We start from the raw sequence: 13,787 nt of genomic DNA on the forward strand, positions 1-13,787 counted from the left end.
TGGGTGGATTTAAATAAAGGAGACCGGGGAATAGCAATTACCTCGCACGGACAGCTGAACAGCATACATCATCTTGGGCTCGGTGTTCACTTGGCATTCGTACTTGCCCGAGTCTGTCTTCCTCGAGTTGTCCAGCCTGAGGGTCCACGCGTCGCTTCCCGGTGTGTGTTGAGGCCCGAACCTCGCGTCCGAGCTGAACGGCGTGTTTCCGGACGTGAGGATGTGAAGGTCCTTGCTTCTCATCCAGGACACCTCAAAGCACACGCGGTCGATGGTGGAATTACGACGGATGTAATGCAATTACTCGGCTTTCATCGCCTCGAACAGCGAGGAGGACGTGCAAATATTTCACAATGTTAAGGTTAGGAATTGAAGTCGGTAAATAGTCGACGGTGTTAAATTCTTCGTTAATTAATTTAACTTGATGCGCCTACGTCGCACCATCGACTTCAACGCGTAAATATCGCTACGATCGTCCTTCGTTTAGAGATGATTCGATAAACGAATTTGCTCAAAAGATCGTTTCTATCCCCGGATATAAATGTGTATTCTCTCTCGATCGTCGACGAAATATCGAGTGTGCGCGAGAAGGTACAGAATAAAAAGAGCAAATACGTTCTGTTCGCAGCGCGTTTCTCGAAATTCCTTTCCAATTTTCTCGATACCGATCGATTCATGCGCGTATCGGACGTTGATTACGTACAAACTGACTCTTTCGTCTTACGTCCTTACGCCGCTACAATTCGACGAATTCATCGGTTTAACGAAACCAATCGCTAATTTGCTAATCGAACTTTACGCGATTTGTTCGCCAAGATACGTTACAATCGTTCGTTACTCGTTACTTTATTTTAATATTCTACGTCCTCGTGACCTCGATAATTGTCCAGTGATAATTTTATTTACTCGCAAAGGGTTCCTTTCCCGACTTCCAGACCACTCGTAAAGTCGACTGCTAGTTTGTAATTTGCAAGTTCGTTAAACTTACAATTATCGCGACATTATTACCTACGACATTTTCGTTCGTTTCGAGTATCACGCGATTTATTCATCGTGCAACCGTCAAGTTTTCCTTTTGCATCACCTCGGTAAAATTCGTGCACTTCGAACGCGAGTCCTTCGTCATTTTTCATTTCTACTTCATTGATTTTTATAGTTGGTTGCGCCTCAACGGCAACATTGGATCTAGTTTAGACTCTTCGAAAACGTGTTCCCGAAAAAATGACCGATCGGATACCCGCGTAGAAATTGATTTCACAATTCCCGCGCGGAGCGACTCGAACGAAGAATCCTGTTACTCCGAAGTGGCGTTCCAGCGTCACGGGGGGAAAAGAAACGCGTCGATCGTCGGATAAGTGCAACCGTTCCGGCCGCTGAGTGTAAAATTTCACCGCTAATGACGCACATTTGTCAGCACCGGGCCGTCATTTAGGCCCGTTCGATACGCGCACGACTACAGATGCGCGAGGTCCGCACTTCCCGATCCTCGTTTTCCCTCCCCTCTTCCTAAAACCGAAGCCCGTGGAATGCACACTCGCGGCCCGTAAATCAACGCTCCGTTACGACTTATTTCCCTCCCGGTACCGCTACTTTACGCCCGTGTTACGAGAGACGTAATACATAACATAGTAACACGTTACGACGTCGTTACCTTATGGCCGAGATAAAGGATAGAGACTGTTAAAAGAAACTTCGAATAAGAGGGGAAAAAGACGTGGGGGCGCGATGAGGGGAGACGAAGGTGGGATTTAATGGAGCGACGCGCGATAATCACCGTTACCGCGGACGCCGAGAACCAAGGGGGGCGCGAGAGGCGAGACGTGGCGAAAAGTTCGAAAATTTCCAACGTTGAAACAACCTGGGAATTCCATTCGTTGAGAGCGAAGAGACGGCCGCGGGTTGATATTTACGCAGTGATAATTTTATTAGGCGCGAGCAGTGGCCTGGCTGCCCGACCTAGCGCGGGGTAAACTATTTTTATCGTTGCAACAATTCGCCGAGCAATTTAAACGCCGGTCCAGTTAATATACGGACGCAATTATTCTTTCTTGCAACGGGGAGACGGGGGTGGAATAAAATCACGATTTTCTTATGTCACTGGCAAGCTCCATTAATAAAACGTGGCAAAACGAACTCTCCGGCAGCCAGCGCCCACCCCGTAACCCCCCTGAACCCCATCCCCGCTTACCCCGTGCTCCGCAGTTAGAGCCACCTTTGACATATCTTATTGCTCCGGGCTAAATAATTAATCCCCACTACCTTCGCTCCGCTCCCCTCCACGTCTGCATTCAGAAACGAGAAGGGGGCGGGTAATGGGAGTTTACTGATTACTCAGTTAAATTCACGAGTTTCTCAACTGGCGAACTATTTTCTGCTTCCGTGGTAGCTTGATTCATCAATTCTTATGAGTTTTCTCCTCCCTCGCATCTTTCCGGCGAAGGATTTAAACCCGTAATTCCTGGCGCACAGTTTACCTTGGAACGATCGTTTCATCGATGAGTGTGTTTTAACTTTCATCGACGTGCCATAATGTCTGCCTCCCCTTTCGCCGGCCGTGTAAAAACGAAATTGTCGTTTCAACGTCGTTCTTGATTCTCGTTCGTTTCGCGAATACATCGATCGTATGAATAAGAACATTAAGGAGTCACATCTTTGTTATGGATAGTATAAACGATAGTATTGTACCGGTATCGCGCGCCTCTGCGCGCGAGTTTACTTTCCAGCATTGTACATCTTGTTACAGCATCTTGTAATTCTTCTTGTACGTTTAATTTCTTTTACGGTACAGATACATCGTGTTAATCGATTTTGTACTCTTTGCCAAACGGCGGTAAACCCCATCGATTATTCAACGAATGAAAACTCGCCAGAAATAGTATTTTAAACATTCGGTGACATTCGTTCCTTATTAATACGATACGAACCTTATTCTTTTTACTCCGTGTTCAAGTGTATTAGAGTAACAATTTCATTTTATATGCTCGAATTAACGAAGGCATAGAATATATAAACTTTTACATTTTTCTTTACTCAATTGTTACATCTGTTCGTAAGTACAATTATTAAAAAATAAATTAACCAAAGACATATTTCTCCTACTACCGATCGATTCAACAGTGAGAAAGTCGGAGGACGCAACAAGCACTAAGAAACTCCGACGTAACGATATTACCAATTACCTATACAAAATTAACACATCCCCGATATCGAGGAATGCGTTAACACGAATATTTTCAAGAAAGTTCAAATTGACAGACATCCAGTTTCCGCTCGTACCACGATCGACTACCATCGATACAAACGGTCGCTCCGCTCGAGCGGAAAGAGCGCTCGAAACGAAAACGTTCGTGCAAGTTAACGAACAGAAATGATATTTGAGCCGAGAAACTAATCGAGAAAAATGCACGAAAATATTGACCAACACGGGGGTAAGTAATGCAGTGCACGTTGGCAAGGCGACGATTCGCCAGAGGGCAAGTTTAAAAACACGTTTGCGTCAAGCTGCTCCCGCTCATGCATAATTCCCTCTGTTAATCCATTCCCTTTCAGACTTTCGTTCCATCGTGTAATGAGCAAAGGTTTGCGCGACCCTCGCAGGGACGGGTATACGCACACAGCCGACAACGACGACTCTTCAAAAAGGCGAGCCACCTTCCTCGTTACGATTAATATTTCCCCGCGACCTTAAGGGCGAGTCTGCGACACGGTCCCGAAAGGAAAGATCGAGGCGAGACGGGTCCACCGTGCTCTCCTCTGTCCCTTGAATACGGTCGGTCGGACGAGACGTGAACCGAAGTGGGAAAAGTTTATCCGATCGGTCGTATTTTTTCGTCACTCGACGGGCCAAACAGCAGGATATTAGATATCCGGTTATCGGGCTGCAGTCATTTCCGATCTGCATCCAGTTACCAGTTTCCCATCGATCGTTCCACGAAGATCGGGCAGAGACACGAAGGGGCTAAACCGCTACGAAAACGACCGAGAACAAACGATTCGAGCGACGAGATGATTTGTTGGAGGAGAGTATCGAGGACTCGTCGGAGCGGCGGGAAAGACGCAGAATCTAAATTGCCATCGTTCCATGCGCGCGCTTTTTAATAATGTCGTAATACCAGGAGGACGGAATTGCTCTCCGCTCGCGCGCGCGCGACACGATGTTTCGCCGAAGAGAGGACGCGCGATGATAATCCAACGTCGAAGAAAAAGAAGAGGATACACCTGGCCGTTGGTTCGATACGTTCGGTCAGCCGTGGATTTATCGTCGTTATTAAAAGAACCGTCGCGATACGGTAGAGGGAGGGAAGTGAGCGTGCCTGTCGCCGCGAGTGCGAAACATTATTCAAAGAGGGACAAAAGGAGTCCGGATTAATCGGTAATTAAATCGACACCGGGCAACCGTAACGCCACCGATACGGTCGCGTAACCGTTCCCGGTACCGAAATCGAACTCGCTTTGTTTATCCACGGATCGTGATCGAAGCTCGACGAGTTCGACATCGATCGAATTTGACAGCTCGTCGCGATGCCCGTACGGGCACTCTCCAACGGGCAAACGCTCCTAAACGTGCCCCATTTGCTGAAACTCGAGACACCATTCGAAACTCGCTGTTATCGCGATCGACCGAAGCGACGCTTAATCGTAACGCGGCATTAATAACGCGAACACTATCGCAACCCCAAACCGTACAATGTTAAGTTGTATGTTTTTCTAAGAGTATTAGTCGCGAATTTTTCTTTTTTCGATTTTCACTTTCAACTTGTCGAAAATTCGAATCTTACGGATGACCGAAACTTCGAATCTTGCGAATGACCGAAACGAAACGTCTCATGACCGAGACGTCGTCAACTTTTCTTTTTAGTACTCTTGGTTCGGCCAATGGAACGAAAGTCGAATCAGCGGGCAACTTGATCATCCCGAATGCAATCTTTTCGCGCGCGAACAGTAGCTTTAGGAGAAACGAGATCGTGTGTACACGAATCATGAAGCTTTTCCGGCTAGCAGAGAGAGAACGAATAAATAACAATGGCTACAGACGCGACGATTTATGACACCGACTAGTCGATACAAGGAGTCGCACCAATAATTGTGCAAAATATCGTACGAGAAATCGTTAGGTTCACGATCGTCTTGGAACGCAACGAATAATCGAACGCGCTTGAAGGTTCGTTGTTGAATTCTTTACAACAATTTTACGATTCTTTGCAACTCGTTTACGAAGTTCCGTTACGTATAAACATTAACGGAGAACAGGCTGTGCAAATCATACGGAACGAAATTTATTTTTATCGTTTTGGTTATCACGAGTTCAACGCAGAACAACGGAACAGCTGCGAAATTTTGTTTCAAATTGGGCAAAACACAATCAGAAACTCGCGCGTTAATGAAACCTGCGTTTGGGAATGAGCGTGTATCGCGCTTGAATAAATCCGAGCGGTTTAATCCTCGAACGGTGTTGCGACTTTTTATTTGCATAAACGGTGTTGCGGGATCAAAAATTTCACGGGGAAAGGTGAATTAAATACTTTGTTCGGTTTCAATCCAAACGGATGAACACGACTTATATTTGAAATTCTATCGCCAGTGTCTGCGACGAACGATTCGAATAAACGTTCGATTAGAAAAAACTGGACAATGTTATTCGAGAGTCGAGACACTTTGCGGATTGAAAATTGTTAAACGACGATTCGTGAGTATGTAAAGTTTATATTCTTCTCGAATCTGATCGTTGCTAGAAGCATCGAATAACAACGAGTCGATACCTTTCGTTTCTTCTAATCACTTTGTGTGGATCGAATACATTTTTTGATTATTTAAGTTGAATCCTGAAGGAAAATATTAGGATGGTGTAGATACAGAGAGCTGTGGCAAAGGAGATTCGCGAAACTGTATATAAAAACAGCTTCCAATGGCTTTTCGAGCATCCCCAACGATGTCTAGAGAAGTCGAGGTCAATTTATTCGTTTTTTATTGCAGAGTAATCTGAAAACTTTTCAAACAGACAGTCTACTATCCTGTGAAATAGTTTAACACTATTTGTATTGATCTTATAGTAGCTACTTCACGTCTTTTTGTAAAATACTATCATCGGCTTCGTACAGAGATAAATTCTCGATTAACTTTATCCGTTTCGTTCTTCGTCCGTCAATTAAAAATCTAAATGTGCAATTCCCGTTAGTTTCGTTAAGGAACGTCAATTATCGGAAAAAGACGAATAATTTACTATGAGATTACGAGCAATCGGTAGTAGTAAATATATTTATTCGATTGTTGGGATAAAGTTCTCAAGTAGAAAGAAACAACGAGAGACACGATTTTCCTATAATCGATGTTTAATCGGTGTTCGACTATATTTCCATTATTCTCGAAATTTGTGAAATTCGTGTAAAAGAATGTTGAAAAACATCGGTAGGTTACATTTAATAATTACTGGAAAGTATTCCACGGTGGCGCAAACCGTGTTTACTTTATAAAATTACTCTGCAGCTTTTGAAGTTATTAATTCATATAACGTAGCCAGAATAATAGCGCTCTGGAATTCATTTATTATCAAAGACTTTTGGGTGGATTTACATTTTCACTTTGAGAAGTAACGTTACAGTTACCGTGCGATGCTAATAAATGTAAGGGTTGTAATAACTTAACTTTTTATCAGCAAATTTATTAACGTTCGGTGATTATAAAATTATCTTTCAATTTCAGCCAAGACTTTGTAACAAAATTGTCGTCGTCCTGTTTGCAAAGACTTCGCGTTAATATTCATCGATTCGATTTAACAATTATACCTTATTTTATTACTGCAGTTTGTCGACTTTGAGAGAACACCTTTCACATCAAAGACACCCACTTTATTCACGCCTGGATACCCTCGAATGAAAAAATATTGAAAATTTTTATCGAACAGAAGTTACACAACTTCCAAAAGCCTGTAAATCGATTCAAAAATTTATTTTCATTACGTTCTCCCTTTAATCTGCCGAACTAGTCTTCCCTCGGAGAACATTGAATAAATTAACGGAACGTATCCTAAATATAAAAGAGAAAAAAAAAATGTTGAACGTGTTCCTACTAATTTACCTAACACCTCCTATCGAGGAAAGTTCCTCAATACAATTTCCCCGTTAATCGAATCGTAGCTGGAAGCTGTTATCCACTCGAATGCAATTCACCGTTGGATCGAAGACTGACCTCGCCTGTTGCGATAACAAATGGGTTAAAACGGACGTGCGTTCCGGCGTTATAAAATAAAACAATTCTTGGAACGGAAGAACCCAACGAAAAGCAGGGATGGGTGGGGAGGGGGGGGTCAGGCGCGATATCGGCGCGAGACATAACGAGAAGAGAATCCGGGCGCCGCGTGCGGCTGATTTATACAATAATAACGTAAGCAGCACACGGCGGAGCGTAATGGTCCACGGCGTTACGGCGAAGGTCATAACGTTAGGGGTGAGAAGAATGTACGGCGCGGTGGGGCCGGTGTATCACGGCATTTGGTCGTATGCCAGTTTACTCGAGTGTACGTCGGATGTTACCGAAATAGAACTGGCTTTGAGGTCGCGGTGGCGAGGAGCGAGAAAGCGGAAAAGACGGAAAAAGCGTCGCGGGGTTCCTCTCGGTTGCGCGGGCGCACGCGCGTTCCACGTGTGTTCACGTGGTACGTGATACGTGGTACACGGTACGCGAGATACGTGTACGTGTACGTGTACGTGTGGAAGCTCGCGGAGAGTCGTCGCGGCGTGGAGACAAAAGGATGGCAATATACGGTGCCGGCATAACCGCTTTCATCTGCTACGTCGACACAGTCTGCCGGATAAAAATGCAACTCCTACCAAGTCGTTTCGCTGCAACCTTACGAGCCTCGCTGCTCGTTCCACGCGCCCTCCTCGAGCAGCTACGATATGCGCGCCATTCCGACACTCGCGCCAACAAACCGGGGCGAATCGAACATTTCCCCTCACGGTTTGCGGGACCGAGCGTACACACGCGACACGAACTCGCTCCTCGAGTGTTTCTTAAATTAGACGCTTCCGTGTCGCGAGCCCACGACCGACCTGGAAAATTTCGGATTCACTCGGATGCCGCTGGGAGCGTTGTAACGCGAAATGTACCACCACCGTCTTGTCTTTCGTGGGAAATGAATTTTTTCGCTGGGAATCCGTTTTCATCGAGAGGGTAGGTGCCGATGGTTCCCCGGTTCGCGAAAATGTCGTCGGACGATCGCAATCTCCTCCTCGGTGTCGCATTCGCGAACTCTCGATACACACCGTGCGCGACGAAAGGAAATTTTCGGCTCGATCCGAACGGTACGCAGCCATCCGGAAGATACGATTTATTTTCTTCGTTTATCCGGAGCGATTCGTCACGGACGGCACGACGGAGATAATCCTTCGAGACGTGCTTTTCTCTCTTTTTTTCTTTTTTTTTCTTTTTTTTCTTTGCCTCGTGAGTTTCATCTCCGAGAACATGCACACCGAATCCGGTGAACGTACCCGCGCACCTGAGTAAATCTTGACTCGACGGATCCTCCTGTAAATTATATATTCGGTATACGTGGTAAAGTGTGTGGAGCGAGATTTCGGAGTTGTAAAAAGTAAATTCTAGTCGAGACGGAACGATTTGAAGATTTCAAGGGACGCGTGCTCGTCGATGTGACAAGCGAATGTTGATCGTTGGTCTTTAACGAGTTATTCTTTTTTAGATTGCGATTCATTCACGGTGTATTTATGTTTCTATTATTTCTTATTATTTTAGAATTCTTCTTTCAGTCCGATACTATGGTTTCTCGGTCTCCACATTTCTCTCTAAACTGTAATTATAACCCTGAAGGTAAACAAATAACGCGCGAGTCGAAAGGTGAAACAAGAAACATGTTCTTTAAGACTCTGGTCTTCTGGTCTCCTAGCCCAGCCTACGCGCTAAGATCTCAGAACCCCCCACCATTTCAAATTTACCCCCACCCAGCGAATAAAAGTCTAAAGTGGAACGAGAGCCAGTCAAGAGAGAGGAAAGCGAGGAAACGTGTCTCCTCTGGTTTAAGAGCTTCGAGTTTCTTCTTCTCTTTCGTCCAAACGGAACAGCCGCACACCTCGTCCTCGTCGCGATGAAATTCAAACTCGTCGCTCGTTAATTCTCGAGACAGACGGTGAATCGTTCGAGGAAGGCATTGCCCTTCCAGCACGGGTTCGATAATTTTCTGTCACAGAACGAACAAGACGGTCCTGGCAAAATGTTCCAACATTGATGCGGTACAGACAGAGGCAAGCTGGAGGAGGTTTTTTGCATCGACCGATACGAAAATGCTTGCCCGTCCGTTTTTTAATCCGATTTCGTTTATCGAGAAAAGTCGAATATCGTTCGCGGAAAAATTGTGCTGGCGACGCGGGAACGAACGGCATACACAGAACCCGGCCGTCTATCCGTCGAAGCGGATTACGCGCGGCGGGAGGACTAGGGCGGGTCGTGATTTTTTGAACCCTTCGACAACCACGACGCTTTCGACTCCGTCGATGTCCGAATAATTAACCCACCATCGACCATTCCGGGCATCGAAATGTCTGTCCGCCCGATAGAACAGATCCGTTTTTCACTCGGACATTCGCGACTGGATCGCCCGGGATTCTTATTCGTACGCTTTACGAAAATCACGGAATATTCCGCGGTGAAAAAGAAAAAAGGAAAAAAAATGATACAAAAACGTGTTTGCAATCTTTTTCATTTCCGGAGAAAGAATTCGATTAAAAGAATTGAAGGTAAATTGAATTCGCGCGGAACTGGCGCTGACGTCTGTTTGAAAATAAGTTTCGCGGAGAGCAGCGCTGTAATTTTCAACTCGATACCATTAAAATTTCTCTTCGCCTTTGCCCTTCTCGTTTTGCACTCTTTCATTCGAAAATTCGGGGATGAATGGAATTGAACAACGATTATAAATCGAACGTGATGGCTTTATGTGTAAAATGAACGGTGGACGAATTAAGAAATGATTCTTAATCGAGAATCATTGTCGACGTTGCTCGAGCAAACTAACGCGATACTCTTGTCATCGGTCGCGATAACAATTTATTGCGTATTCTAACGCACCTTTGGTCGCCAATTGAATTTCGCAACTCCTGGCGATTTTGAATTTGAATATTATTATTTGTCCCTTCGCGTAATTGCGTAAATATTTATCAATCGCCGCGTTCTTCTTGAATTGGTTTTCGATACGAAACGTTTTAGAAAATATTTATACGTTAACGAGTTCGAATATAAACTTCGTAATCCCGCGTCGCGATAAAACAGCATTCAGCCTCAAAGGGAGGAAAAAATAATGACGCCATTCACGAGAGGAGAAAAAAAGAAAAAAAAAAAAAAAACAAAGCCAACGTGACGTCAATGAACGAGGGAAGAAAAAAGAGAGCACGCAACCTAAAACTAAAGAAACCAATCCGACAAAGCTACAGGAGCTGACACGGTACTGAACGTTGGAAGAGAACAGTGGTATTAGAAAAAAATTTTTAAAGATACAAGGACTGAAAAGTGGAAACAATACATCGCTCCGGACGTGCACCATTTACGGGGAACTAGAATTCGTGGACGTATCGTTATCACTACGGGAAGAATGCAGCTACTTTGATAGCTTCTATCAGCAATTGTTGCTGATAGAATGCAACTTCTTCTCGATGCAACGCAATTGCCAGTAGACCAAAAATTAAGTGCTCGTTGATCGTACTCGTATCGACATCGAGCGCAACGTCGTTTTATTTAGAAAAAAAAAGAAAGAAAACATCAATGAAGTTAAAATTTCGTGGATACGTCACCGCGACACAATTTCATACGAAGAGCGATTAATATTTTACAAAAGTAATTATTACTCGCTATCGATAATAATATTATTCACATTACTACTCGTGTTACGAATTCCCTTCAAGAGGTAACCTGCAAAGCCTCCAATAAATAGTAAAAACTCCAAAGCAGTTTCCCGAAGAAGTTTCGTAAATTCGGTTCGCCGTTCGATTCCAGACTCCAAGTAAGCATCGAGCGAAGAAAGCAATCGTGACTTCCATCGAATTCGAAATATTTCTGCTCGATTTCCGGAATTTTTATCACCGCGTGTCGTTGCAACGCGATTCGAAACACGCATCGCGATCGATACGATTTACAAACGAACGAAATTTGAATTGTTCTCGCGGAGTCTGACAATCCAGCGTACTGTACGCGCTTGTGTGTATAATATTTTTTTTTATTTGCAAGCAGCCAACATAATGTGCAGAGAACGGGTACAGGGACAGCCGTCGCATCGACGCCCGGGATGGGAAACGTGGGCGCGGCATAAACCTGACCTCGGATAACCTAAACTAATCGGTGACCAACAACGGTCCCAGGTCACTGAGCTTTTATCGATTACCTTTCTTCCGTTACACGTTGCTTTGGGCCGAGACAGTAATGCCGTTCGATTAACCGTGCGCTTCTAACCCCCGTGCCCACCGACCCCTCTACCGCCCTCTCTTTGCGTAATTTAAAATCGGCCAGAACCGTTCGTTACGTCCGACGGGCCGCGAAAGTGAGAAAAGTAAGTACGGGAGAAGGGAAAAAAAAAAAAAGAAAACCACCCCGTGGGAGGATCGCGGGGGAATTCATTTTCCGGCACGGCGATGGCCGAACGCGCGACCTTAATGCAGTTTGGAAGAATAATACACGCCGCGCCATCCATTGAAACGGGAATACCTCGCGTGCTTTCGTAGATATAGGGATGGAAGCGAATTTATAACCGTGGGGGTTTGCGGATGTACGCGATCGGCAAGTCACTTAATATGGAGAAATGACAGAGATAGGGATAAACGAAAAGAAATCTGCTTCGATAACGACGATGAACACAAGAGCGTTCGAGACGTAAAACGTTGTAACTATCGATAGATATCGGTGTATTAATGTACAGCTCGTATGTATCTTAGGAAAACTAATAGGGGCGAGGAATAAGAGAAATTTACCGAATTGAAGACAACGTCTTCGGAAACACGTACTATGGAACTTGAAATTGTTGGAACGTAATAACGATCTAAAGAATGACAGATGTTAGCGAATGGTTTGATGTTAGTTTCGAGGACTGTCTTCGTATTGATGCAGAAGGGTCTGTCGTCCACTACCCAGTCAACGGTTTTGTTATTTTGTTTTCCGGTTTGTTCTATTTTGTTCCAGTACCAAAGTCAAGAGAAGTCACGAACAACACAACGACACTGTTGTCGTTCACATCAAGTTATATTGCTGTATATATTTCTTTATCTCAACTTTATATACTCTTGTATGTACAATTACTGTCCTACCGGTAGTATAACAACGTAATATAATAAACTATAATATTATAAGCTGAATTTTACAAAGGAAGTAAATTTTTTCTTTGTAAAAGCGTTTGAAACCGGTCATTTTAACTGGTAAATCTGGTGTTAAGGAACGAACGTGATCTTTGTGGGAAGATTGACAAACTGTGTGTACCTATTGAAACTGTTTCAAACGCTAGAGAATCGGATACGAAGTGTTTGGAACTGTGCGGAACAGACCGTCTGCGTGTTTATTTTTCTAAAGTGTATGTATAATTTTGGCGCGCTGAAAATGTGGCGAAGGTAGGAAAAGGAAAGGAGAGCGTGTTTCATCATGGGACTGCTAGTGAACTCGTTGGTAAGGCATTCTAGCAGTTCTGGAGGCAAGTGCGGGAATAATGTACGGAGAATAACATTAGAATACTATTAATTGATTAGTTATTAATTGATTTTTTTATCCATTCGAAATATATCGCCAACCTAGCACTTTGAGCACACGGTATCTATTTCTAGATCTTGTTTTCAATTTATTACCGAAACACTTCGTTCGATGTCAACGCGCCCTTTACCTTCGACTCTTCTTACCGATATCCACAGTATTCCTTTTCATTTTCTTACAACGAATACTCAATCGGAATCGTATTCGCAAACAGGAAGAATTTCTACTTACATTCCCTTTTTCAATTACCCAGCTACACGTTGTTCACGTTTCGAGAGAATTGTACATTTCGAGGAAGTCTTCTCGCCGAGTTAACTGGTAATTTCGAATAAAAAGAAGAATAATCTTACCGGATATCGATATCGACGTCTTTACAAAAACACGAAGGAGCAAACAAAAATTTTAGAAATTCTTTTACAGGGGAGAGTCCCTCGCGCTCTTACGCTTGCGTCGTGAGAATTTCATTTAGGTCGACAGATGGAAGATGGATAATAAAACAAACACGATTCCACGTGTTCCCTTTGAGTTGAACGATAACGATTCGACGAGAACCACGGTCAATTAGCGTACACGCGACCAGGCCGAGTGTCTCCATTTTTGAATACTATGATTTAACACCGTCTTTACGAAAGCACGAAGAAGCAAAACAAATTTAAAAAATTCTTTTACCGGGGGAAACTCCCTCGCGCTCCTACGGTTGCACCGTAAGAATTTTATTTAAGTCGACAGATGGAAGATGGATAATAAAACAAACGTGTTTCCACGTGTTCCCTTTGAGGTGAACGATAACGATTCGACGAGAACCACGGTCAATTAGCGTACACGCGACCAGAGTGTCTCCATTTTTTGAATACCGTGATTTAACACCTCCCCACGAGTCCCCTCCAATTATTTTCCCCGCGTTGCTCGTCCATCCCCTTTTTCTCCGCGCGGTTCGTTCGTTCTCCTTGTTCGAGTTTACCTTTCTTACGCTTTTCAGCCGAATGGACGTAGACTGAAACCAGCACCCACGGGGCTTTGTCGCGTCCCCCTTTTGTCGCGTACAATAGGACCGCTGA

The 13,787-nt window shown here is 44.2% G+C and overlaps 1 protein-coding gene across 2 annotated transcripts in view; it reads right to left on the reverse strand.

Annotated features, from left to right (window-relative positions):
- The window catches only part of LOC143153301 (zwei Ig domain protein zig-8), a 198,731-nt gene that overhangs the window by 33,502 nt on the left and 151,442 nt on the right, over positions 1-13,787 (reverse strand). For both annotated transcript variants that reach the window (XM_076324331.1, XM_076324330.1), the window contains exon 4: positions 42-252. In XM_076324331.1, the coding sequence (XP_076180446.1) occupies positions 42-252 (211 nt within the window). The remainder of the gene's footprint in view (positions 1-41; positions 253-13,787) is intronic.

The sequence above is a fragment of the Ptiloglossa arizonensis genome, chromosome 12 (assembly GCF_051014685.1).
Source record: "Ptiloglossa arizonensis isolate GNS036 chromosome 12, iyPtiAriz1_principal, whole genome shotgun sequence".
NCBI classification, from domain to species: domain Eukaryota; kingdom Metazoa; phylum Arthropoda; class Insecta; order Hymenoptera; family Colletidae; genus Ptiloglossa; species Ptiloglossa arizonensis.